Raw genomic sequence first — 27,320 nt, 5'->3', positions numbered from 1 at the left:
TTACAGAGTTTGGCTTTTTTTTTGTTTTTTTTGGCAACAAGTATCTCATTGCAATATTGCAATTAACCTTAAACAAACTACTGTGTGTCCAGTCTAATGTATCAAAGAAATACAATACAATTATCTGAAAAAGCTCTAAATATGCCTCCTTTTTCCAACTACTAATTTATGAGGCTGGGGTTTTTTCATGAAGTTTAGCCAAGACATTTTGATTGAATGCAGACTCAGATATGAAATCTACTAAGCCAGACTTATTAAATAAGTTCGCAAACATATAAAACAATGCCAATCTTGTAAATATTTTTCTTTTGTCTTGGGGAATACATTATGAGAGTCTGGCTCTGGTTATTATATGCTACAATAGTTTTTAGGGGCTTACTTTCCCCATTGCTTTGTAAATGATTCCAACTCCCAATTGAATTCAATTTCTTTGTTTCTTCTAGTAACATCTATCCCACTCTGATCATTTCCTGAGGTTTCCTAAATGTTCTTTTGTCTTAAGACATAGCCCCACAACCTCTTTTATCTCTTCAGCTTTAAAATATCCCTCAAGGTCACAGACACACACAGAAGGAAGACCATGTGAGGACACAGAAGGAAAAGTCCTGGAGAGAGGCCTCAGACGAAACCAAATCTGTTAACACCTTGACCCTAGACTTCTAGCCTCTAAAACTGTGAGAAAATGAATTTCTGCCGTGTAAGCCAAAAAAAAAAAGAATAAAATATTTTTAGAACAACAACAAAAAAATAAAATGAAAATAAAAAAGCAGCAGCAGTTCCAGCAGACCTTGCCCATCCATCTCTGTTGTATTTTCTGCTTTCCAATTTTCCTAACCTGCTTCAGCGTAAATTCATTAGACACCAGGTGGGGTGGCACAGTAGTGAAGGTCTGTCCCTGCAGCTGTCACAACTCAATCCAACTTAATCTAACTTAATTTCAGAGATTCTCGTTTTGGGTAGTCTCTAGCTAACTGTATTCTCCTTCCATTGATGGAGCTATTTCTGTCTTATTATTTTACAAGAATTAATTGCACCACAGTTTCTGTTGTTGCCCGGCATTTGTTCAGGGCCCTTTCTGCCTGTAGAATCTTCTTCACTAGTGAGGGCTGTCATCTGTCTTGACAAGAGAAGGAGCCTTTTTCATGCTCTTCAGCTCTTTGAGAATTTTCCACTTCCCCCTAGAGATGTTGACTTTTCTAGCCAAGAAATTGCTGTTTCCATATCTCCTTCTGATTTAAATATATCGCCTCTGTTTAAAATCAGGCCTGGAAGTAAATTAAGCATATAATGGCTTGAATTCATGTGACTCACCAATCTGGTCTCACAGTAATTGTTTTTCAATGATTTCCCAGGTGAAGTAATGCTGGTCACCATTGGAATAGAGTTTTGCAGGTTTAATGAGCTCTTCTGTTTCTTTCATCCAAATACTCATCAACACTGCCAAGAAATGTTTGATTTTCCACTGGTGTCACATGGAATGGAGCTGTGTGTTCAAAGGTTCTGGCACTGTCACTGGGCCACATGCCAATCCTGCGGGGTGGAATGTGTCCTATCTTCTCAGGAATCAACACCAAAAGTCTCACCCTCTTATTTACATAGTTTAAAAAGATTAATTCCAAGAGAAAGAGTACATAGTTAACTATTTCCCACATGGTATGTAATTAAGAGCCCAGCCTCTGAAGCCAGATTTATCGAGTCAAATTCTACTCACATCACTTTACTAACTGGGTATTTGCGGGTAATTTACTTAACTTCTCTATTCCTTGGTTATTTCATTTATAAAATGGAAATAATGGTAAATCCTACCTTTCTGTGAAGATTGAGTTAAAACGTGTAACATACTTACAGAATAGTACCTGGCACACAGAAAGCATCAAGTTAGTACTAGCTAATGTTAGGGAGGGATTGGTGTTGGAGCATGGATATAATTCTAAGTGGCAGAGGCGATATGTGACAGAAATGCACATTAAAAATTGTAGTTTTCCTTGTTCTCTATGTGTTCAAAGTACCAGAAACCAGTTGGTGAAGATAGGCTTCCAGTCCAGCTCTAGTCTCCTAGTGAGGACTGCCAGGCCATGGAAACTGGGCCTAGAGTCACGCCCATTAGTCCTCTCTGCCCAGAGCAGAATCCAACCAGGAGTGACAATGACCACAGCACAGTGGATGTCACATCATCTAATGTTGCTAACCTAGGTCTGGATAGTTGATTTGCCCCAGTGTATGGATACGTAAAAGAATTCAGTCCTGTGAAAATATGCTGCATAACAAGAAAAAGGAAACACAATGAAGACACAGGGTCTTGATCAATTTCATGATATAAAATGAAAATGTGCCCGAACCCAGCCAGAGCTGGTCGCATCACATGTCACTGTACTGTGATCGCCTCCACATGTGTGCCTGTCCCATTTCAACTAGGGTGTTTAAGAGCAAGACCAAGTCTTCCTCATCTTTATAACTAAGGAATAACAATAAAGAAAGCTTGTTGGAGAGCTGGGGTTGTGCTTGAAGCATTGTTTTAGACACATAAAGTTTAAGGTGCATATTAGATGTCTGTGTGAAGAAAAGGAGAAATGGAAGAAAGAGAAAAGATGGAGAAATAAACGTGCTAAAATGCGAATTTTATCACTGATTAAAGTTGGGAACTAATAAATAGTATCTAAATGCACAGTTCCAAGACTGTGCACATAGTCACCCTGCGGCACCACAGTGAACTCATAGGAATGCCATGGGGGATTTCATCAAAGACATACGAATGGCCAATAAGCACGTGAAAAGATGCTCAGATCATTAGGCAGTAAGGAATTGTAATTAAATCCACAATGAGACACCACTGAACTTCCACTAAAATAGCTGTAACAACAACAGGGGCAGATCAAAACTAATGCTGGCGAGGGTGTGGAGAAACCGGAATCTTGCACATTGCTGATGCGACTGTAAGCCTGTGCACTTTGGGAAACAGTTGGCAGTTTCTCAAAACAATCAAACATAAACTGCCATCAGTCAGTGAGCCCCTGCCATCCTCCCCAAGGTCTCTTGCTCCTTGATGCCCATTTGATGCTCATCCACACCTCCCGAATCTGTTTCCAGCTTTTTAAGCCTTTGATTACCACTTATCCTTGGATTTTCCATTCAAATAAAATAAGAAAGTGCCAATGAGGAGAAGCAGCTACTGAAACGAGTATCTGAGTATCTCCCAGTCTTAAAGTCAGGAGAGATGCCCACAATCATTTGACGCAGAGGGTCCCGTAAGGGCACACGTTTACACCTCCTCTGTGGACCTTGGTCTCCAGGCCCCAGAGTGGGGAAGAACTTACATAGAAGTCACATTCCCTAGAGAAAAGCAGGGAACCAAGGAAGGGGAGGGCTTGTCAGCTCCACTCAGAATGAACAGACAAGAGGGACCGGGTTATCAATTACCATCTGAAAAGGGAACTGGGAAATACTGCTCAAGAACGAGGCTGCGTAACTTCTGTGAAACTTTTTAAGCTTTGCAATTGCCCAGTGTTTGCCTCTTTTTGCTATCCATTGTTTCCTTCCTGTGATTGTACAAAGTTGAAGAGGTCTTTTAAAGACAGTAAAAGGCTGCCATCTCCTGTTAAGAGCCGCAGATGCACTGGAACATTAAGTGCTTCCCAGCGCCACCTGCTGGTCAGCTTCACTCAGTTTTCATGCCGGCTGGAAGTAAATCCATGAAATGCAAATACCGTAGTGGATCCTCAGTGGCCAGCTATCGTGAGACACCTGACGTATTATTGTTAACCAACTCATGCTACTGTGCAATGGAGCGCTGAGACTCATTCCTCCCAACTGCAGCTTTGTCCTTGCTGACCAACCTCTCCTCATCAGCCATCCACCCCTGCCCTCCCCAGCCTCTGGTAACCACCATTCTACTCTCTACTTTCAAGGTCAACGAACAATGGTTTAGGTATAAGTGACAAGGAAAATTCACAAAATAGCAGGTAGATTTTTGACTCTGTGGGAGATAAAATACAAGTCACACACCTACACACGCATGTGTTCACAAGAGTGCTACATGCAGATGACTGTGTCACCTGCTGCATAGCACTGTGCCACTGAATCCTAACACCTCTAGGTAGACAGTGACAAAGAGTTTAAAGGTTTAAGAGGTTAAGTAATTTGCACAAAGTCACACAGCTAATGAATGATAAGGAGTCACGAACATGGAAAAATTAAAGGTCCATGGTGGTGGAGCAGGGCCTGATCATAGGAAGGTCAAGAGACTCTCCCATTTCCTGAGTCCTTTGTAAACAGTCTTCTGATTAAACTCTCCCTGGAAACTTGGTGAAACCATGACACCCCACCCTCAATCCTACCCCCAGTAGGGCGAGGCTCCCATGAGGCTCTCGCACCAGTCACGTCTTTTAGTTTTGGTGACGCCTGCGGCAAAGTCCTCTCTTGAGGCCAAGCTAGAAGGTTTCTACACGCCCCTGCACATCTGGAAGGCTGGGCAGGGAGGTGGATGAGAAACTGAGGAACGAGGCAATGGCAATGATACTGGTCGCAGTAACAACGCATTCTTCCTGGAACATATCCTGGGCCAGACACTGTCTCCACAACTGGGAGGTGCTGCAATTCCTCCATTGAGTGGACAAGGACACCAAGGGCTGGGAGGTGAGGCAATCTGCTCAGGATCACAGAGCTAGAAAGGCACAACTTTTATCTGCAGAACCCACACCTCTAACTCAGCTGGCCTGCCTGTGATAAAGTGAAAAATGGGAAGTGATGTGGAGGGGAACTGTCCGCAAACAGTCCCCTTCAGCCACTGGGCAACACCTCCATATCTTCCCTGAACCTGATGCAGAGGGAGGAGGAAATGAGAGGCTCGTATGGAGGCTGATGTGGGGGACGCAAGAAGCGGGAAGAGACCATGGAGTCGACATCAATTTCTTTCCGGCTTAACTCATTTTGAATAGGAGCCAAGGGCCTGTGAGTTGAGAAGTCACATCCTTGGAGATTCGGTGTGAATCCCAGGGCACAAGAGCTAGGCCAGATTCACTGAGCAGACAGCAAGGACAGGGATCATGGCGTCTGGACCACACAAAGTCCATTAAACCACACCCTCTACCAATGCCTGGGTGTGAACACCATGCTCTGCCGGGCCTCCTTCTGATACATGAATCTAAACAGGCTGAATGAGCAGATGTGAGAAAGTGAGCTGTATTTCATCTCCGCTATGGGGGTTCCCCAGGTATAATCTGACTTATCAGAAGACCATATTAAAAACTGGTATTTAGGAATTAACCAGCTACTTGGGAGGCTGAGGCAGGAGGATCACTTAAGCCCAGGAGGCAGAGGTTGCAGTGAGCTGAGATCACTTGACTATACTCCAGCCTGGGCGACATAGTGAGCCTCTGTTTCAAAAAAAAAAAAAAGAAATTAAAATTCAGATTTTTAAGGAAGAAAAAAGCCTCTTTACTGAACTGAAACAGTGTCCCAGACTTATCCCATTTTCCTTCCCACTAGGGGAAGGGAAGGGCTCTGCTTTAGAATACCTGGGGCCATTGGCAGGGCAGAGAAGGAAGTGAAGGTGACGCGGGCTGGCCTGGGGCACAATGGGTGGAGCTGCGCAATGGGGCAGAGACACATTACACTGTTTCCTCAGCTCTGTAGATGGCTTAAATAACTCCATAAGATAAAGTTTTCTTAAAATGTGAAGGCAAATTTCATCGATGAGTCATCAGTGTGTTTGTTCAGAGTAGAGGCCACACAGGCTGTCTTGGAGAAACCCCAGTGCCTTCACTTAGAACACGCTCAATTCTCCAGATTTGTCAGAGAAGGCGGCTCTTGCACCCCCCTCTGACTGTGTGGCTCCTGTCCCAGGCACAGCTGCCCTGGCGCTGTGATGACAGAGGAGGGTCAACATCACCAATGGTGATCTGCATCTGGGCTGAGCAGAAACAAGGAAGGGGAAGCTGTCCTCAGTATTCTATGTGGAAAGGATAGTCTTTGTGATTTTTAGTTCTGAAAAACAGAAAAACAAATCAAAAATAGAAACAAAGAGTGATTATTTTTTAAGAGAAACATTTTAAATGATATAGTTATATACTTTTAAACTCCCTGGTGCATGAAATTAGCTTCATTCAGTGGCTCATCTTCAAACAGGAAAGAATTACAAAGAGAAGGTTTAATTAATCTAAAATGTGTATGATAAATACCTATTCAGATACCAATCATTCAATCTGTATATTCTTCCCTCTATTTTAAAAAGAAGGAGCCATATTTACATGGGGAATGTGGCCAGTTGGAGATTCCTGTCTAGGCTGAGGATGTTATCCATATCGTACTGTGTTAATTCAAAATCAAACACCTGGAACCAAAACACAATGTTTGTAGAAACCTTAGTTTAATTCACATTTAATGGAGCACATGTTACCTACATAGCACTGCACTAGGCCTTCAAGGGGCACAAAGATGTAAAACAAACACTTCATCAGATACTTGGAACTTCCCTGAATCACAGCCTGGATTCCCCAAATGCCCTTTGATTTTGATCATGTGACTGGTGTTGGCTTGGCCTTGGCTACATTTAGGAAGCCTTAGACAGACGGAAATATATACTGCACTCATCTTAGTGGAATAAAGGACATATGGGAATTGTTAAAAGTTACAGCGGCTGGGCGCAGTGGCTCACGCCTATAATCCCAGCACTTTGGGAAGCCAAGATGGGCAGATCACGAGGTCAGGAGTTTGAGACCAGCCTGGCCAATATGGTGAAACCCCATCTCTACTAAAAATTTAAAAATTAGCCAGACATGGTGGCGTGTGCCTCTAGTCCCAGCTATTCAGGTGGCTGAGGCAGGAGAACCACTTGAACCCAGGAGGTGGAATTTGCAGTGAGCCGAGATCGCACCACTGCACTCCAGCTTGGATGACAGCATGAAACTCCATCTCAAAAAAAAGAAACAGGTATGGCACAGAATTTTTCCCACTGACTCTGCTACCCCTCAAAACCCCAACAAAACAATTTGTTCCACACACCTGCCAACTAGGGACCCACTTGGCCCTGGGACTATGAACTCTAACAGTACCCATATCACAGAGTACGTTTTCTGAGTGATCCATTTTTCTTCCTTGAAAACAGTATTCTTCTCAGCCCTTCCCTCCCCTTTTGCTGTCCCCACACACTGAGGAACAGGACCCATGGCCACAGCATCAGCATCCACCCCGGCCTGGCAGAGTGGCTGTCTTGCAGCGGGAGGAGGGGTGCATTGAGTAATTCCAATGCAAGGACCTGGAGCCCCCCAGCCTCTCCCCAACAAGAGCCTCCCCCTCCTGAGGCCAGGAGAAAGTAGCCTCAGCGTGTCATCTGGAGGGAGTGGGGAGTGCTGGGGCCGGGGTAGGCGGATTCTTGGGTTTAAGGGGAACAGTGAGCAGTTCTAGAAGAGTCCTTATAAAGGGTGGGCAGCCTTGTAGCAGCAGTTCTGAGTGGCACCGGGGCCACAGGGGGCGGGCCGGGGTAGCCCCCTGCACTGGACGCCTTTTTTCTCCCTGGTGAGTCTCGTGGACCCGGCTCTCACCTCCTCCTGACAGCATAAGCACTTCCTCCGGGCCCTCCTAACCCGCTGCTGCTGTCTGTCCTGAGCCATCAGATCACTTCGGCTTTGGCCTTCAGGTCTCACGTCAGCCTGGTCCTGTCTCACTGCCTGAGGATGGCATTTCCCCTCAGTGTGTAGCAGACCTAACAGAGGAATGGTGGCATCTCAGCTGGGCCCGAGGTCCCCGTGTCACATTCACTGCTCCTAGGCCGTGGGGATCCCGGGCATTGAGAGCCACAAGGGCAGAACTGGGGCGATGTGGCCCCCTGCCACCTGCTGAGCTGCTCACGCGGTGGTTCCTCCCATGGGAGGGTCAGATAATCTTCCCCAGCCTATGTCCTCCCAGGGGCAATCCTAGCTGCCCTGCAGGGCACAGAGGGCACCTTAGGCCAGGCCCCCATTGAGGGGTGACAGCGTGCTGGCAGCCCTCACAGCCCTCGCTCGCTCTCTGTGCCTCCTCTGCCTGGGCTCCCACTTTGGCGGCACTTGAGGAGCCCTTCAGCCGGCCGCTGCACTGTGGGAGCCCCTTCCTGGGCTGGCCGAGGCCAAAGTCGGCTCCCTCAGCTTGCGGGGAGGTGTGGAGGGAGAGACGCGGGTGGGAACCAGGGCTGCACGCGGTGCTTGCGGGCCAGCGTGAGTTCCGGGTGGGTGTGGGCTCCGCCGGCCGGCACTCGGAGCGGCCGGCAGGCCCTGCTGGCCCGGGCAATGAGGGACTTAGCACCCGGGCCAGCGGCTGCAGAGGGTGTGCTGGGTCCCCCAGCAGTGCCGGCCCACCGGCGCTGCGCTCCATTTCTCGCCAGGCCTTAGCTGCCTCCCCACAGGGCAGGGCTCGGGACCTGCAGCCTGCCATGCCTGAGCTTCCCGCGCCCTCCGTGGGCTCCTGTGCAGCCGGAGCCTCCCCAATGAGCACCGCCCCCTGCTCCATGGCGCCCAGTCCCATGGACTATCCAAGGGCTGAGGAGTGCCGGCACACTGCCCAGGACTGGCAGGCAGCTCCACCTGTGGCCCTAGTGCGCGATCCACTGGGTGAAGCCAGTTGGGCTCCTGACTGGTGGGGACTTGGAGAACCTTTATGTCTAGCTAGGGGATTGTAAATACACCAGTCGGCACTCTGTATCTAGCTCAAGGTTTGTAAACACACCAATCAGCACCCTGTGTCTAACTCAGGGTTTGTGAATGAATGCACCAATCAACACTCTGTATCTAGGTTCTCTGGTGGGGACTTGGAGAACTTTTATGTCTAGCTAAGGGATTGTAAATACACCAATTGGCCCTCTGTATCTAGCTCAAGGTTTGTAAACACACCAATCAGCACCCTGTGTCTAGCTCAGGGTTTGTGAATGCACCAATTGACACTCTGTATCTAGCTACTCTGGTGGGGACTTGGAGAACCTTTGTGTGGACACTGTATCTAGCTAATCTAGTGGGGACATGGAGAACCTTTGTGTCTAGCTCAGAGATTATAAACACACCCATCAGCACCCTGTCAAAACAGACCACGCGGCTCTCTGTAAAATGGACCAATCAGCAGGATGTGGGTGGGGCCAGATAAGAGAATAAAAGCAGGCTGCCCCAGCCAGCAGTGGCAACCCGCTGGGGTCCCGTTCCACACTGCGGAAGCTTTGTTGTTTCGCTCTTTGCAATAAATCTTGCTGCTGTTCACTCTTTGGGTCCACACTGCCTTTATGAGCTGTAACACTCACCGCAAAGGTCTGCAGCTTCACTCCTGAAGCCAATAAGACCACGAACCCACCGGGAGGAACGAACAACTCCAGACGCGCCACCTTAAGAGCTGTAACACTCACCGCAAAGGTCTGCAGCTTCACTCCTGAGCCAGTGAGACCACGAACCCTCCAGGAGGAAGAAACTCCGAACACATCCGAACATCAGAAGGAAAAACCCCGGACACGCCGCCTTTAAGAACTGTAACACTCACCGCGAGGGTCCGCGGCTTCATTCCTGAAGTCAGTGAGACCAAGAACCCACCAATTCCGGACACATCATGTGGAGCAGATGCTGGTCAGTCAGCAATGCTCAATTCTAACCACTACAAGAGACCTACAGCCTCGTTCCAAGAGGCCCGTCAGCAGCCATTGGAGAGAACTGAGTTTACAGCTTAGCCAAATCCATACTTTTCAGGCTTAAGGTTAGCTGGTCACCCAGAGCTGCTCTGGGCCATTCAAAGAGCAGGACACCTGAGGAAGGAGAGGAGAAGTGCATGCGGGCAGCAGGTGAGCTGGACAAAGGCCTGGCAGGGAGAGCGCTGTGGACACCATGAGGAGCCTGCCCATCACCTGGTCCTCCCATCGTGGGAGGCCTGCCTCTCCTGCCAATGGCAGGGCTATGCCCACCTGCAGCCAGCTTGGCATGCACAGCAAGCCTGAGGGCACAGGCACTGCTACAGATGGGTCAATAAACCCCGATGGCGATGCTTGCTTGACACAACCAAACTGAGCCCTGAGAATGCAGCAGTGCCTTGTGGAGCTCATGGGCAGCTCAGACACCAAGAGGGAGCATACTCCTGGGTACATGCTGTCTATGAAAATGCAGCTGTGCAGCTGGCCCCAGGATCACACACACCTGTGCTGACATGATCAATGGGTGTGGGCTGCCACCAATGCCTGTCGTCGCCTGTGAGATCGTCACAGGTGACATCCGTGACTGGGGGTGACTGGCAGCTAAGAGCATCAGGTACTTTCATACGCCAGGCACTATGCTATCCCTTCACTGTATCATTACATTTCACCCTCAGTGATCCTATCAGAAGGGCGCTCTAATGAAGAAACAAAGGCTGAGAGAGGTCACGCAGCAGTTAAATCGTGAGTGGGCCTGTGGGAATCCCAAGTCCATGGCCCTGACTGGGTTACAGACTATGTCGTCAGGGTTGAAGCCACACAGAGTTCCTTCACATAGCTCCAAAAATAGATTTCACACACTTCTGTGGTTCTTGGCTTAGGTGAAAAGGTTGCCCTGAAAAGGACTGCTGCCTCTCGATGTTCTGCACACACTCCACCTGTTCCAGTCTTCACTCCTGCCTCTCGGAAGTCACTAGACAGGAGTCAGGACCAGAATCTTCCCACACAACTCAAAGCAGTGCCCTCAGGCCACGTGGGCATGCCCCCATGCGACAGAGGTGGCGACCTGTCCACCGACTGCCTCTCCTTTCTCCTGAGCACACGCTTAGGAGACATCCAGCCTCCCCTGCGGGCTAGCGCAGCCATGTGACTGGTGCACATGCTCAAGCCTGGCCCATACAAATCTTCCCAACAAGATGCTCTTCCCTCCTTCCTAATCTTGGGCTGGATGGAGAAGACACCAACACCCTAGGGGAGAGAGGGCCTAAGATGGAAGGAGCCTGAGTCCTTTGATCGCTGAGTAAAAGGTCAACCACCAACACCCGCAGTGCAGAGGGAGAGGCCCCTGACATATCAAGCCCCGCGATCCTGAAGCTGTATGCTACAGCAGTCATCCCTTCCCATCTAACACATGATCTGAAACTCGCTAAATAAAAGAAGGAAAACACCCACCTGGATATTCTCTTTAATGTGACTTGGGGTGATAGATCCAGGGATCACTATCACGTTCCTCTGGATTTGAAATCGGATCACAATCTGCACGGAAAGAAAAAGTCTACTCTCATACAAAGAGAAATCCCATGTAGTCTAAGTTATTTTCTAACATTGTGAGTTTTATCATGCAGTAAGAGTCCAAGAATCAATGACAGCAGCTACTATTACTGGCATTTACTGAGCAGCTCTGTCAATATGTTGGTAATGACAGTCATCAGCCCAAGGAGGAGATCAGACAATCTACTTAATGAGAATTCCTTAACATGTGCCCGGCCCCCCACTGGACATTAGAACAAAGAAGACTAGAATAAATAACTTTTCTGTTCCATCTCATACTAACCATGCATGCAGTTGGTGGGGCAGAGGGAGAAGGCCTGGAAACTCCTCCTCTGAGTCTAGACAGGCTCGGAGGCAAGAGTACGTGGCTTGAGTGACTAGGAATGTGGCTGCAGACCAACTTCTGCTTAACGCTGGGAGGTTCTAATGAGTCATGGACTCACCTGGGTGAGCCAGTCCCTTCCTGAGACCTTCCAAGCCCCAGGACTCCCCAAGGATGTGGAGCGGTCAGAGAACCCCACCTGGCTCAGAACAGCCCTCCCTCCCTACCTGAGCGGAAGACTTGCCGTGCTCCTTTGCAATCCTCTGGATCACAGGGTCGTCTATGAGGTCAACCCCCTCACTAGAGAGACACAGCACAGGGGGGTGAGCCAGGAGATCCAACATGGATGCCCCTTTCTTTAGAAAGAAGAAATCTTTGTCCAAAATGAAAGATTTATTTTCTAATCATGACACATGCTGACTACAGGAAATTTTAAAATGCAGAAAAGCACATCACCCCACATTTCCAGTATGGAGATAACCACTGCTAAAACTTTGGTGAACAAGGCTACATGACATCACTTTTCATGTGTATTTTGTGCTTTTCCTCAAGAACCAGATGGCCATGTCAGCGCATGCAGCCAGTGGGCTCCCAAGCTTTGACTCTCCCTGACTCTCAGGGCTCTCTGACTTCTCAGCTTCTACTGTACACCCTGGCACAGCACAGCGAATCGATATTTGTTGATGATGATACTTTCAGAAAAGTTTGCCCAAAATACTACTAAAAAGTGAATATTGTGAACATGTGGAACCTTTAAAAGTGATTTTGAAGATGACCATAGAGTCTCTATGCATCCTGTGTTCAGGCACGGGTGGGCCCTGAGAACTCTGAGGATTCATTTTTTTAACAAGTGTGTACTAAGCCATCACCCTGTTTCAGGCATTGTGCTAGTATCGTCCTCAAGGTCTCCTGAAGGAACCAAACAGAGTGCCCAGTTGCCCACCCCAGTCAGTCTGAGAGCTCCCTGACTCACTCCATCAGAGGATCCTCTACCCCAAAGCTCAGCTGTGGAATGGACCCAGCCTTCTAGGGACTCTCTAGCTGGTTCCAAGTTCAAACACACATGCCCCACTTCACAAGGAAAACACACAGGTGATAAAACTCAAGTAATTTCAGCCTTTTCGGGGTTCCCAATGTTTCCCAGGTGCTGAGCTAGGAGCTGGGAAGAGAAGAATAAATAAGATACCTGCACTCTGGTTGCTTTGACTAGTGGAAGGGACTGAGAAGAAAATCACAAGACAGTGTGACAAGGGCTGTGTAAGAAACATAAATAAGGGGTCAGGAGGGCTTCCTGGAGAAGATGATGCTGGACTGAACCTTAAATTAGAAACTGGAGTTTGCCAGATTAAAAAAAAAAAAAAAAAGATTCGTGGGTAAAGAGAACAGTATTTGCAAAGGCACAGAGGTGAGAAAACATGTTCTATCCAAGGACCCCACAGCAGCTTCATGTGGCTGAAGCCCAGGATGTTCACAGGGATGGGGAGGAATGAGGCCAGAGGCAGGCAGAGGTCACCCTGGCTGCATCTCACAGGCCACACCAAGACCTGAAGAATTTTTCCCAGGAAAGTGATATGATCATAGGAAAGAGACAGCTCCTTTCAGCTCCCCCTGAGAGCAATGGATTGGAATGGAGTGGGCCAGGGAGGGAGCTGAGGGGCTCCTCTAATGACCTCGGGAATTCTACTTAACTAAGGCAGTGACAGTGATGGCAGAAATGAAATCATGAAACAAAGTCCAACTTCTCCTGGCAGAATAATCAATAGACTTTGGTGCTGGATTGGACTCGGGATGTGGGAAGGGATGATTTCCAAGCTTCTGGCTTAGGTGGCTGAATGGCTGGATGTCCTTAGCTGATCTTGGGAGCACAGTACAGCTGCAGGAGGGCCTGGGTAAAGATGACAGCAGGCTTTGCCTCATCCAACCACAGAGAGCCCTGGGGAGCATCCTTGTCAGGAGGTCAGAAGGGGACTGACACCCTGGTGGGGAACTCAGCAAAGGGGTCACTCCAGGCTGATTTATGTCCCTGAAGAGGTCCTGACCCTCCCAGGGCAGCCCACTCACAGCCACTCCCTGGCTTCCAATAATAAACCATGCCTTCAACCCCAGGCTTGAGAGGTGTGGACAGCCCCCTATAGTACTGTCCCTCCACACCCTGTCAAAACATCCATTAAGCCCTCCCTCAATCATCCCAAGGAAATGAGAAGGTGGCATCTACTTCCCAGTTGGACTCTGACTAACACACCACTGATGTATCATTACCACAAGCCACCAAGAGGACGGTAAGCAGTCACGGACACATCTCTGGATTGGCAAAAACTGATCAGATTCTTCTGAGGAAGATATGGGTGGCACTCAATCTATAACAGAATCACAGCTTACATAAAATTCAGACCACTAGTGTTCAAGAAAAGCTCTACAAGAGAAGACCTGCGTCAAAGTCTTGGCTGTCACCGAGTAGCCATGGGGCCCAGCTCCAGGCCTAAGTGTTTCTGTTGTGAGGAGGCTGGACAGAGCAATCTCCAAGAGGCCAGCAGGTGTCATGGTCTCTGAGTCCACGGCCTTGGGGACACCTACATCATCTGAATATTCCAATGCCACCTGCTCTGCAGGGCCTTTCCTGAGCACTCAGGTAAAGACTGTAACACTCCATAGCTGTCAACTCCCCCTGGCCTTTATTTTCCTCTACAGCACCTATCACTATCTGACATCTCATAGATTTTACATATTTGCTAACTGTCTTTCCGTGGTCACCAAGATCTAAGCCTCATGAAGATAGAGATTTTTGTTTGAATTTGTTTTGTTCATAGATGTCTCACCAACACTAAGAACAATCTAGACATGTAGGAAGTGCCAAAAATATATCCACTGAATGAATGAATGAAATTGAGGAACTACATGTGACAAATACATGCTACAGGTGACTTGAATGAACATTTTAAGAAGCTAGAGAGCAGGATCTCTGTCTCTTGCACATTCTCTAAACTCTCATATATAATTCCAGGTTATAAGGAGATTTAAAATAAATAGTTATTTAGTGTAAATTACAGAGAACTATGAATAGTGCTTTTGCTCTCAGGAACATGCCAAGTTCATCAAGATCAGCCTCTTTGGAAAGCCTCCAAAAGAGAGGCCAGCCCTTCTGGAGCCTTCCGAATCCTGTGTTCCTGGGTGTCCATCAACCTATCAGAAAGCAGACCCTCCACCCCACCTTGTCTACTCAGACTATGCCATAATCATTCCCAGGTATTTAAAGTGCTGAACAACTAAATATACTGACACAAAACGGAAGCTACTATCCATATAAACATATATCAAAACTTATGTATATAGGGTTGTATACAAGGCAAAGCTAAACTACATGAGAAGCTGGGTCAGAAGCCAGGCTGCTCTTCATGGTGGAGGCTACAACAGGACCCAGGGGAGCTACTGAATGGCTGAGGGCTTTTTTCTTGTTCTGGGTGCTGAATACTTGAGTTTGTTCACTTGCAAAAATTCATCAAGCTACGTATGCCTTTTATGATTCACACACTTTTCTGCATCTACTCCATACAGAACTTTTTTAAAAAGCATATTTATTCAAAAAAATAGAACGTGATGCTCTATTCTTAATAGTCCCAAACTGGAAACTGTCCAAGTGCCCATTAACAGCAGAATGGATAACTCAATTGTGGTTAATTTACAAAACAGAATACCACAAGAAATAAGAGAGCACTATCTACAATCACATGCACAGAAACACAGTGCTGTGTGAAAGAGGCGAGCACAGAGGGGTTTATGTTGCATTATCATTTTATTTTACCTGTGTAAAGTTCAGAAGTGAATCCCAGCTGCTGGGAATGGGAACGATGCTGTGCTCGGCAGGGGTTACAGAGGTACTGGACGTGCTGTTTACTGAGCTGGATGCTCGTCCCAGAGCTATGCTCAATTTATACAGTTCCATTTTCACATGTGCACTTCTACTCTTCGATAAAAAGCTTAAGTACTGTATAAATGATTTTTGAACATACAAAGCTAGTCTAGAAAATACAATAGTTATTTCCCCACAAGTCTTTTCTCTGCATTAAAAAAACAAAGTGCCTGCATCAGTTTCAGCAGCCTGTGAGCCTGGTGTGAAGCCAACTGGTCATCCACTCTTTCTTGCTGCAGTCTGCAGGCTGGGAAGAGGTGGAGGGGAGGCCCATGTTCCTGAATAAGGTTGAGGCACCTGCCAGGACCCTGACTGCTTCTGAGTACACCTGGTGACCTGCCTGCACTGCACATGGAGGGCCAAGCGTCAGCTCATGCCCTGCTTGCCAACAGTACCATCTACCCAGACACACCTTCAAGAAAGCCACTTGCCTAGCTGCTGCCTTTAGTCACCATTCTGAGTGCTGCCAGAGGAGAACAGGCCTGTTTTGTGCTTCACCCATCCTTCCATTTCCAGAAGAGCCCTGTGGAGGTGGCAGCTGGGGGACCAGCCACACAGGTTAAACTCTCTGATGCTTCCATCGGCTTACCTGGTTGGTTAGTGGCTTGAACCTCAACCCAGGCTTATTCAAAAGCCTCTCAAGCTGTTCATGGTTGAAGTTTGACACCCCGATGTTCTTCACCAGCCCGATGATCACCAGGTCCTCCACGGCCTATAAGAGAACAACGACTCCACTGGGTGTGAAGCTTCTGTCTACTGCACTGACAATCTACATCCCTCAGCAGTTCTGTATGGTATTCTAAAACTGGTTGGACCCAGTATTTTTACAATATTTTACTTGAAGCTTCAAAAGCATTTCTGCACTCAAGGTCTGATTCCAGTACCATTTTCCTGGCTAGGGGATGCTGGGCAAGTTGCATGGCCTCACTTGGCCCCAATTTTCTCAGCTTCAGGACAGGTCGACACTGCCTGTGCCACGGGGATGTTTAGGGGTTATGTGGAATCACAGAAAGTGTCAGCTAAGGCTGGCGTCCAGCACTCGATACATGTGAGCTCTTCTTGTTCCTATTCCTCCTGATGTCTGGCAAGCATGTCTGCTGCGGGTTTTTTTTGTTCACCTTTCTTTCCACTGAGACCCTGACCTTCTTAAGCACACGGATACATCAACATTCTCCTATCCCACTTTCTCCACTTATTATTTTAAGACACTTTGGGGCAGAGCAACCTAAACCTCTGAGCTGGTCACTGACCAGCAAGCCAGGCTGCCCCTGAGCTTCAGGAAGAGCATGGCTTCGTGCCAGGGTCCGTAGTCAGCAGCAAGTCCTGAGTGACCAATGGGCCAACATGCAGCAGTTAGTTACTGCCTCAACTCTGCAACGATCACTGGAACCTTGCTGGTGCTACATGAGCACCCTAGAGTTTAACCCAAATCTTTTGGGACATAAAACATTGTGACAGAAAGGGTTGAGGCCCATGGGCCCTGGTCCTGACATCTCAGATACCTTAGGTCAGTCTTTGTCTTCTACTGATGGGGGGAGCCTAGCCTGGGACTCCTCCCTGTCCGAGGGTTCCCTCTGGCCTCCTCCCTGGAGAGCTTCACCCAGCAACCTCTGTCCTAACCTCAGCAAGCTTAAGCTTAAGCTTAGTTTCTTCTTGGGCCTCAAATGTGATGTCCCATCCCACATGATGGTTAGCAAGACCATAAGACCACACGTGCTCGGTCAGCCATGCTGGAGCCCAAGCCTGAAACCCACCCCAGCCTGTGGGTCGACTTCCAGGAACCTCTCAAATCCACCACCTCCTTAATTTCCTGCTCAAGTCTTTACTGCAAGCCCCTGCAGTAAAGGGCTGTTTTTGGTCTGAACCCTGGAAATGGGCTGACATTTGGTAACCTTCCCCGACACTGGTCTCACCTCCCCAGCCTGAGCTTCCATGCTGCCAACTTTATCACTCTGAAATGCTTGAGAGAAAAAGGAACTATAAAACATTAACAGTGGTTACTGCTGGGTGCCAGGAAAATAAAATTTTTAATGTTAGTTTAATATGGAAGAACTCTCCTGTATTATCTGAAATAAATATGGTTTTTTAATCAAAAAATAAATGAATATTTGAGAAAAAAAGTGAGCTCTATAACGAGCTACCCCTCAAATGTGTCAAGAGAGCTGCACCACACCAAACCAAAGGTAACAAGAAAGTCACTGAGGTCTCTGAGTTCTTCAAGTATTGATTCCTTGTTTGCTCCACAAACCCCACATCTCAGGTAGACAACCTTGATGTCTTTGAACACAAGCAGCTCAGGGCTCACTGCCTCCTGGGTGGAGACCCACACAGGATGAGGCTGCCTGGTGGTGTGGCTCAGCTCACCTCCCACGTGTCCAGGAAGTCCGTGTCACCGGGAATGACCATGTTGCTCTCGTCCAGAGGCAAGTCCTACACTCCAGGATGTGAGAGGCAGAAGGAAAGTTCACCGCAGCTCATGATCCATTCTGGATGAGGAGGCTGCGAAGGAGAGTTGAGATGTGTGAAAAAAAAACAAAAACATGTGTCAGGAGACCTGCATCCAAGCCACAGCCCTGTCACTAAGGAACCCCAGCCTGGCCATGTGACCAGGTCCAGTCTTCACCTTTCTAAGAAAAGATCAATGGCTGGTGGACTGGATGGCTGGCAAAGCCTCTGCCAGCCTGATGTTCACTGTTCATCTCTCACAAGATGGGAAAGGAAGACCCTGTATCCTTACTGATGCAAGGTTGTCCTCTCCCATCGCCTCCAGAAAATAGTTTACTAATTTCGGGTAAAGAATGGGTGAGGAGTGCACTTTCTTCATGTCTTATAGAGCCCAATCAACCCTCTCCTAACTCCACTGTTAGGGTCTTGTCTTCTTTCTTAGAATCCCCATCATGATGACAGGTAAGGAAGTGAGAATACAAAGGTACACAGGAAGTAGAGGGCAGAGAGAAACACCTTGAAAGGGCGAGAACCTAGTCACCCTTCAGAGAAGCACTGATGTGCAATCCAGCTACCTCCCTCATGCACTCCCACATAGCATGTTAAGGGTGAATGGCATAGGCATGTTTATTTAATGACACCTAATCACACTCCTAAACAACAATGGAAGAATGTCACATGTTCCAGCCTGATACACATGAAAGAGGCATTTTCCATGATGAGCTGAAGTAACTAACAGTCTCACTTTAAAGCCACATCCCATGTTGACATTTATCCAAGCCTCCACAAAATTGCAGCCCAGGACTCATACTCGGACCCCGATCTAATTGTCCAGCATCACACAAGGCCTAGCAGTTCCTACTGCCCAGAAGACATGCTGACGATGCTGCATTATCTTCTTCTGTAATTTGTTGGGTGATCTGAGACCTTTTCCTTTTCTACCACCCAGAAATCCAAAGACAGGAATCTGCTAAAGGATGAGGGCAAGGAAAGTGTAACAAATGTCTGACCTGAGCATATGCTTCTAGGCTCCAATAATCTAACTTAAACCTTAAACTTTCTGTATCTTAGTTTCATCATCTCTCCAAGAGGGATGTTAATGGTGTCAACTTTGTAGAACTGTCATGAGAATTAAATGAGTTAATATGTGTAAAGTACTTAAAATAGTTCTGGGTACATAATTAAAACAATGCTGGCTGGCAATGAGTGTAATATAGCTGTAGCTATTGTTTTAATTAGGATTTTCTGCATGCAATGAATTTCAAGGCACAGACATCACTCTGGTTTTGCCCTCTGGGTATCTTCCCCTCTTAGTCAGTGTGACTAATGGACAGCTGCCCACATCGTTTATGGAAACTAGATACAAAGCCTTAGTTAAGTAAAGCTGTGCTAGGAATGAAGTGTTTTTTGTTATTTTACTCGAAAACAGTAACCAACAGTGTGGCACACATAAAGGGACCTTCTCACAGGTTGGTATGTAGAAGACTCCTGAGCAGCAGTCACTCATTCCATTGTAGGAAGAACATCCCTGCAAGGGCTTCTGTATTTCACAGGTGTCAACTGTGTGACCAGGCCCTTGCCCAGGCAGGCTGTCATCACAGCCCAGGGCAAATATGCAGGGATATCCTGGCCAGGACCTGTGTGAAACAGAAACAGTTTGCCTAGAGTAGGGAAGTTGCACGGCCAGACTGGGGTAGCTTAGTGACAGAGCCATGGCTCAGATGCATGCTCCAGACACATTGTGAAGCAATTAAGAGAATAAAACCAAGTGGAAAAGTCAACTACCACCACAACCCACTGGACCCTGCTGCAGGTGAACAAGCAAATATCTCCCATATTGCAAAACAGCATTTACTCCCCAAAGAGAACAGAACCTGCAAGAAGAGACAAGGCCTAGGAATTCACTGGGAACTCTCTCTGAGCAGCAGTATTTCCTCATCTGATCACTGCTTTCACCTGAAAACCTAAGGGAAAAAAACTTACTGCTCTCTTGGCTTGGAAAAAAAGCGACTGGCTTGAAAGATGGACCTGTGGGGGCCTTAGAGGTCAAGCCAAGCCTCTCCTTAACTGAGGCCCAGAGATATCAAGAGGACTGCCCAAATGCTGCAGCTAGCATGTGGCAGATGCAGCCTGGGAACTCTGACCCTGAATGCTGGTCCATGCTCTCCCCACCGCAAGACAGGGTGTGACCACGGGGAGGAAGGTCCTGCAAACTGCGGAACGAACTACCTACTGAACGGTACCTTGAAACCCATGGGCCAGTGTATGAGGTAGAGGTCCAAATAGTTCAGCTTCAAGGCCTTGAGACTCCTTCTGCATGCTGTTTTCGCCAAGGACTTCTTGTGGCAGGTGCACCACAGCTACAAAGGAGAGGGGACCAGCGTCACACATGCCCACCCAGAGCCAGCATGGCACCCATTCTGTAGCCCCACAAAGCTACTGTCTTGGACCCAAAATAGCCAAGATGAGATGACCACAAATACAACATGGCAGGTTCTGATGGGAGGACAGGGACATTATCCTCAGAAGAGTTCCAGGACACCTGCAGGGAGAGGCTCCAAAGCTGGGATCCTTCTGCCTGACTCCTCCTCAAGGGAAGTTCAGGAATCCAAGAGATATTTGATGGTTATTTGGATTCACTGGGACCAAAAACAAAAACAAAAATGAAATTCCTGCAGGCAGAAAAGATATGACAAAAAATCAGAAGAATCTCTATCTTGTGTTTCTCACTTAACACAGACCCCGTATTAAGGGTTCTCTGTTCCTAAGGCACTGTAACCATGTGGGTTAGCCTACAGGTGAGTTAGCTCACACTGCCTTACTTCTTTTAGCTATTTCCCTCCACACTCCCATTATGTAGAAAAACTTGTGTTTTTCCCCTCATTATACTTTTATTGACTGTGACATAAGCTAACCTGAAGGCTCCATCAGAGCAAGGGAAAAACAAAAATGATAAGTTAAATGAAAGTAAAAGAAAGGGGAATCAAATAAATGAAAACAAACAAGCACGGTATCTTCACAAAAATAAAAAAATGAATGCCGGAAGTAAATGCATTCCATTGTTAATCACAGTTGTCTCTATGCGGTGTGTATATGTGTGATTTATTTATTTCTAATTACATTTCTATGACTTTTCCAAATTTCCAAAATAATGAACATATTTCCACTGCTGACTATGATCCACACAGAAGCAACTTGCTCCAAATTGCAGGGTGAGCCTTAGAAACCTCCAGTTGCTCACATCCCTCCCTGGACTATTCAGAAGACATTCTCCCTGGTTGGCCAAGCACACACCAAGGCTGCTCTCTTACCACCCCCTGCTCTAACGCAGATAGCAGTGGTGCCTGAAGAACATTAACTTCCATAAAGTAAAACAGAAGGCAATTCAACTACAGAAACAACATTGAATCTTGAGGTATGAAACTTTAGCTGGGAAGTTACTCAAGAAATTCTCAAATCCAAAGTCTCATTTTACAAATAATGAAGCTGTGAGCCTGAGCCATCTAATCCCTAATACTCACAGCTCCTGAATGGCAGCTAGACCATGAACCCACGACTCATGATCTCATGGTCTTAACATTCTGCTTCCAAATCAAAAGCAAAGGAATTCTTGAATTCTCCACTATCGTAGTCCACTCTGCATCTTCCACAGGTCCTGCCTCCCAATACCCTCCACATCCATTTCCTCTTCTCCCTCCCTCACCCACTGTGCCAGCGCAGGCCTTCATCATCTTCCACCTGCACTGCTGTTAATGCCTCCTACCCGGCCTCCTGCCTCTGCCTCAAATGCAAGCTTCTTTCACCTACTAAAATATCCTATACACAACACAAGTTGCACTCACAGATGATACAAGCTGCCCTATTTAAAAACAAAACAGGGCTCCTCTGTCTCTAGGTAAAAGCACAGCTCCTGACAGGGCACAGCTGAACTTCCATGGCTTAGCCCATCTACCACTCAGCCTCACTTCTCGTTACTCCTGCAACCTGACATTGTGTGGTCCAGAGAGACCAAGTGATTTGGTTTGGCTGTGTCCACAGCCAAATCTCATCTTGAATTGTAGCTCCCATAATCCCTACATGTCATGGGAGGGACCCAGTGGGAGGTAACTGAATCATGGGGGTAGGTTTTTCCTATGCTCTTCTGGTGATAGTGAATAAGTCTCATGAGAACTGATGGTTTTATAAAGGGCAGTTCTCCTGTACACGTTCTCTTGTCTGCTACCATGTAAGACGTGCCTTTGTTCCTCCTTTGCCTTTTGCCATGATTGTGAGGCCTCCCCAGCCATGTGAAACTGTGAGTCAATTAAACCTCTTTTTCTTTATAAACTACCCAGTCTCAGGTATGTTCTTACAGCAGCGTGAGAACGGACTAATACACCAAGCTTCTTACAAACCCCTGCACCTGCTGTGCTGCTTCCTGCCTTATGCCTGTGCTCAAGCTGCTTCCTCCACACCCAGAGTTTCTCCTTCAGCAGATGTGGGGTAGAATTTGGAATCTGCATTTAACAATCACCCCAGTGATTCTGAATTTAGGAATCGCCATGTAAACAGACTTCATGAGGGCTAGGACTTTGTCCTATTCACCACTGTAGTCAAAGTGCCCATCACTAACTGAATTTTGGCAATGTATTGTTAAATGGGGGTATCTGTGTACTCCTACCTGAATGACCAAGTAAATAATATGAAACAAACCTGCACACAATATAATTCAGCATGCTCATGAAGCTGTGAATATTCTTGTTTATTCCGATTTGAGTATGAAACAAAGTCATCAACTGCCATAAAGAAAGTAAAAAGCCCTCCAGAGATGTAGCATTACCCAAGCTCTGCCAGCCTTGCACAGAGAAGCCCTACCTTAGTGGCAATGAACAGATCCTCCCGTCTTACAGCGCCTTCCTTGATCTTGCAACGGATCCCTGCTCCAACCTCCCTCTCGTTGTGGTAAAAGTAAGCACAGTAGAAGTGCCAGTACCCTGCGTCAATGGCCACTTTCACTGCCTCAGTCACTTTCCCTGGAGAAGCCTGCAAAACCAACAAAACAAAGTGTCTTCTCACAGTCAGAGGAATCCAACACAAATCTCCCCTTTCACCCAAGCATGTGGACTACATAATACATAAAAAATTAAGTCACTGATTTGGTACTAGTATAATCAGTCTAAAAACAGGTAATATCAGTTACGAAGGAATTTATGAATACTGTAAGTTCCAACTCCTTTACATATTTTGGGAAAAAAACTATAGGTTATTTTTAGTGTCTGCAGAAAACTGAGCTAGATGGTATGCTTCCTGAATGATCAAAGCAATAAAAAAGTGTAGAATGAATAATAACTGAGATGCAAAGAGGCTTAAGATTTATCCTGTACACTCAGATACCACAGCGTCCAATAATAAAGGCTGAGGTATAGACTCACACGAAGGTATCCATACAAAAAGAAGCATATAACAAAACCCAAATGAATATATAATGCTATAAGCAATAAGTTCAGAAAAGAGAACAGTCACTCTAAATGAAGCTCAGGCAAGGGAAGGGACTAGAACTAGGGAAGACTATGGGGGTGGGCGGGTTTGCAATCTCATTAAACTGAAGACTGACAACGGCTTTATAGTTCACAAAGCACTTTCTCACTGGAGCTTCACAGTAACCCTAGGAGTTAGAGCAGCATAATTATCTTCATTTTATAGGCAACAGATTCAGAGTGGTTGAAAGCTAATGAATCAAGTATCCATCTTAAGTTAGAAAAAGAACCCAAGAAATTGGATGGAAAGATAAAAATATGATTAAGAATAACATCAATAAAATAGAAAACAAAGATGTAACAGAGAAGATCAACAAAACCAGAAGTCAGTTCTTTGAAAAACTTCAGTAAAATAAACAGACTTCTGGCGAGGTTGATGAAGAGGCCAACTTTTTAAAAAACTGACATGAATGGACAGTAAAACATGCAGATAAAATGGACTTAAAAGAAAATATTACCAATAACTATATGTCAATAATTTGGAAAAATGAGATAAAATGGGAAAATTCCTAGAAAAATTTAACCCAAGAATAAAGCTTGAATAGTTACATAATTATTAAATAAAGCAAGGAATTCAAAAGAAAAGAGAAAACCACCAGTTTCATAAAATTTTCAAGAAAAAAATCGTGTCAGTTTAACACAAACTTTCAAACAACAGAAAAAGATGGACTTATCTCAACTCATTCTACAAAACTAGCATAACGCTGAAATCAAAATCAGACAAAAATATTAAAAGTTACACATTCATCTTATTCATGAATACCGTTGCAAAATTCCTAAGTAAAATAAAAGCAAATTGGATGCAACAATATTTATGAAAAGATAATATACCACACCCATGTTGAGTGTATCTCAGATATCTAAGGATGGTTTGATATTAGAAAATCTGTAATTCATCAATATTAACAGATTAAAATACAAAAACAAAAGTCATCTCAATCAATATTTGTTAAGATTCAATAACAGTTTAGATTCAAAATCTAAACTCCCAGTAAGTTGGGGAAAAGAATTAATTTGATAAACAGTATCAATATTAAAAAAAATCCATCCTACATCCTTTAAAATCAGGTACAAAACAAGAATGGCCACTGTGCTGGAGGTGCTTTCCAGAAGTACCTAAACAACTAAGAAGAAGCAATTTTAAGCTTAAAGATTGGAAAAAAAGGAAAGTAAACTACCATTATTTGCTGATGATACGATCATTTGTGTAGAAAATCCAAACAAATGTAAGGCAAATTAACAGAAATAATAGTACAGTTTAGTAAAGTGGCTGGAAGTGTAATGAATATAGCAGGTGAAACAAGTAGAAAACGTAATTTCAGAGAAATATAATTCCCAGTAGTATAACACACTATCAAGAACCCAACAATAATTCCAACAGAAGACATATATTCTCTTCAGGAAAAACTATACAACCATAGGAAAGGATGTTAGAAATGAACCATATTCAGGACAATTTATTAACAGAGAAGAATACCATGCTTGTAGAAAAGTTAAGATTTAATATTACAAAGATGTCAATTATCTCCAAGCTGGTCTACAGATTTAATGTAGTTCCAATCAAAACCCCAATAAAGTTTCTCATGGAACCTTATAAGCTAGTTCTAAAACTTACAGTGGAGAGTAAGGTGCCAAAATAAAAAGCCAGGACCCAGGTACATGCATCTGTCAAAACTCATCAAACTGTACACTGTAAATCTACAAGAGCAGGGAGAGGTGACCTGCCCTACTAGGTATGGGGGCTTATCAAGGAACTGTAGTAATTAAGACAGCGCCGATCAGGCACACAGATGGATCAAGTGGCCCCTAATAATGAAGAGCCCAGGCTGAGGTCTCCAGACATCTCACTGCTCCCCTTGCTCTCTCGTGCTTCAGCCATCATCTTGAGAACACTCCCTAACTAACCGCACGAGGACAGGAAGTGTGTGGAGCCAAGTGGAGTAGCTCCAACCATCCCAACTGAGACCAGCCAACTCCCAAGTGAGGGAGCCCAGCCAAGGTCCACAGAGCTGCTCTCCTGACCTCCCGTGTGGGAGGAATACACTTGCTGCTGTACACCACTGAAGTCTGGTGTTTGGCCATTGATGCAGCATTTCTGGGGCAACAGATAACTGATAGGTCTGTGATGTTCCTTCACTATTAAAAATAGACAAGTAAAAATAAGCCTTTGCATAGACCAGTGATGAGTGACTATTATTAATCCAATTTGATGCACCTGCAGTCCAAGAAAAATAAACAGAATATTTTGACCTGTTAAGCACAGTTTTCACTAATTTTTCCTTATCCTGTGTGCACGAAAGTCTGGACTCCTGCACCAAATTGTTGCAGAAATAAAGGGAAGCAAGAGACTCAACAGTTTAATCCATCAAGTGCTTACTGAATGAAGGGCTGCCAGATGCACGTCCTTTACTAGATGCTGAGAACCAATATGAACAAAACGACACTCCTAGCCTCTAAGTTGGTAAGCAGGTAGGAGAAATAATTTAAATAATATTTTCATGAGCAGGCCTTGAACATTCTGACTCCTTCAGTAACTAACTTCCTATATGACTTCTTATAGCTTTTATCAACAACTAAGTTTAGCTTTTTTTTTTTTTTAAAGATCAAATTTTAAACGCTTTTTAGTCAGTGCTGTCTCAAATCACTGGCAGGAATTGTAAAGTTCAAAGTAGAGAAAGGTCATGGAACACAATGGCGGTTATAAGAGGCTGGGGGGAGGAGAGGAAGGAGGGAATGGGGAGTTGCTGATCAAAGCGTACAGAGTTTCAAACACACAGGAGACACAGCTTTTAAGACTTACTGCGCACTAGGATGCCAACAGTCAACAATAATTTACTACACATGTGTATTTCAAAATAACAAGACATTTCAAACATCTCACCACAAACAATAGCTGAGCGAGGTGATAGATATGTTAATTAGCTTGATTTAACTACATTGCAATTGTATACACGTCTCAAAACATTACGCTGCAACCCATAAATGCACAGAGCGCTGATATGTCCTTTTTCTCAGGCATCAGGGCGGGTTGCTTCTAAACAGGGAAGAACATGAGATCCCAAAGTTTCTTTTGAAGCCTAATCAGCAATTCCAATTTTCCTTTTTTTTTTTTTCCAGCAAGGTCTGGCTCTGTCCCCCAGGCTGGAGTGCCGTGGCGCCATCAAAGCTCACTGCAGCATCGACTTCCTGGTCTCCAGTGATCCTCCCACCTCAGCTTCCTGAGTAGCTAGGACCACAGGCGCGCGCCCCCAAGCCCAGCTGATTTGTTCATTTTTTGTAGAAACAGGGTTTCGCTATGTTGACCTGGCTGGTCTTGAACTCCTGAGCTCAGGCGATCCTACTGCCTCGGCCTCCCAAAGTGCTGGGATTACAAGCCCGCACCCCACGCCCGGCCCCAACTTTTCTTTCTCTCTTCGCTGGAGAGGAGGCTTCGAGGTTCCCTGCTCCGGCCGAGTCCAGCGCCGCCAAGGCCTTCCCTCGGCATCCCCGCTCCAGTTCTGAGTAACTTCAAGGGCTCGGCCTCTCCACAGAGCGGCCCCGCCCAACGCCGCGGCCGCAGCCCCAGAGTCTGAGGCTTGGCTGCCTAGGTCCCCGCTTCTCCCAGAGAGCGCCTCCGCGGGCAGCACCGACTCCGTTTCAGAAAAGGCCGGGCCGGGCTGCGTGTGGGTGGTGGGCGGCTACCTCAGCAGCGCCTTCCCGGGCGTCGGCCAGGCGGAGGGGAGGCCGCCGCACTTCTCCCCAGCCCCGGCCTGGGCCCATCGGGCGTCCCCAAGTCCCGCGCTCCCCTAGGTCAGGCACGCCTCCCTGCCCGCGACCGCGTCACCTTCCAGGAGCTGAGGCCCACGGCTGGGATATCTCCCATGGCCGCCGCCCGCCGCCCCGCTGCCCCGCTGCCCCGCACGCGGCTACCGACAGGCACCGCGCGAGCTACTGCGGCGCTGGCGACGC

General features: G+C 46.4%; 1 protein-coding gene across 1 annotated transcript; it reads right to left on the bottom strand.

Moving 5' to 3' along the window:
- Positions 1-27,320, bottom strand: AKR1E2 (aldo-keto reductase family 1 member E2). Its single transcript, XM_054437091.1, is given in 10 exon segments — positions 1-5,982; positions 6,246-6,328; positions 11,084-11,167; positions 11,732-11,804; positions 13,764-13,861; positions 16,001-16,123; positions 17,776-17,910; positions 20,100-20,216; positions 22,711-22,878; positions 27,196-27,320. Coding segments are annotated over 10 exon segments (963 nt in total). The 5' UTR covers positions 27,235-27,320; the 3' UTR covers positions 1-5,939.

The sequence above is a fragment of the Pongo pygmaeus genome, chromosome 8 (assembly GCF_028885625.2).
Source record: "Pongo pygmaeus isolate AG05252 chromosome 8, NHGRI_mPonPyg2-v2.0_pri, whole genome shotgun sequence".
Lineage (NCBI taxonomy): Eukaryota > Metazoa > Chordata > Mammalia > Primates > Hominidae > Pongo > Pongo pygmaeus.
The sequence above is the reverse complement of the archived record's forward strand: the minus strand, read 5'-3'. Positions and strand labels throughout refer to the sequence as shown.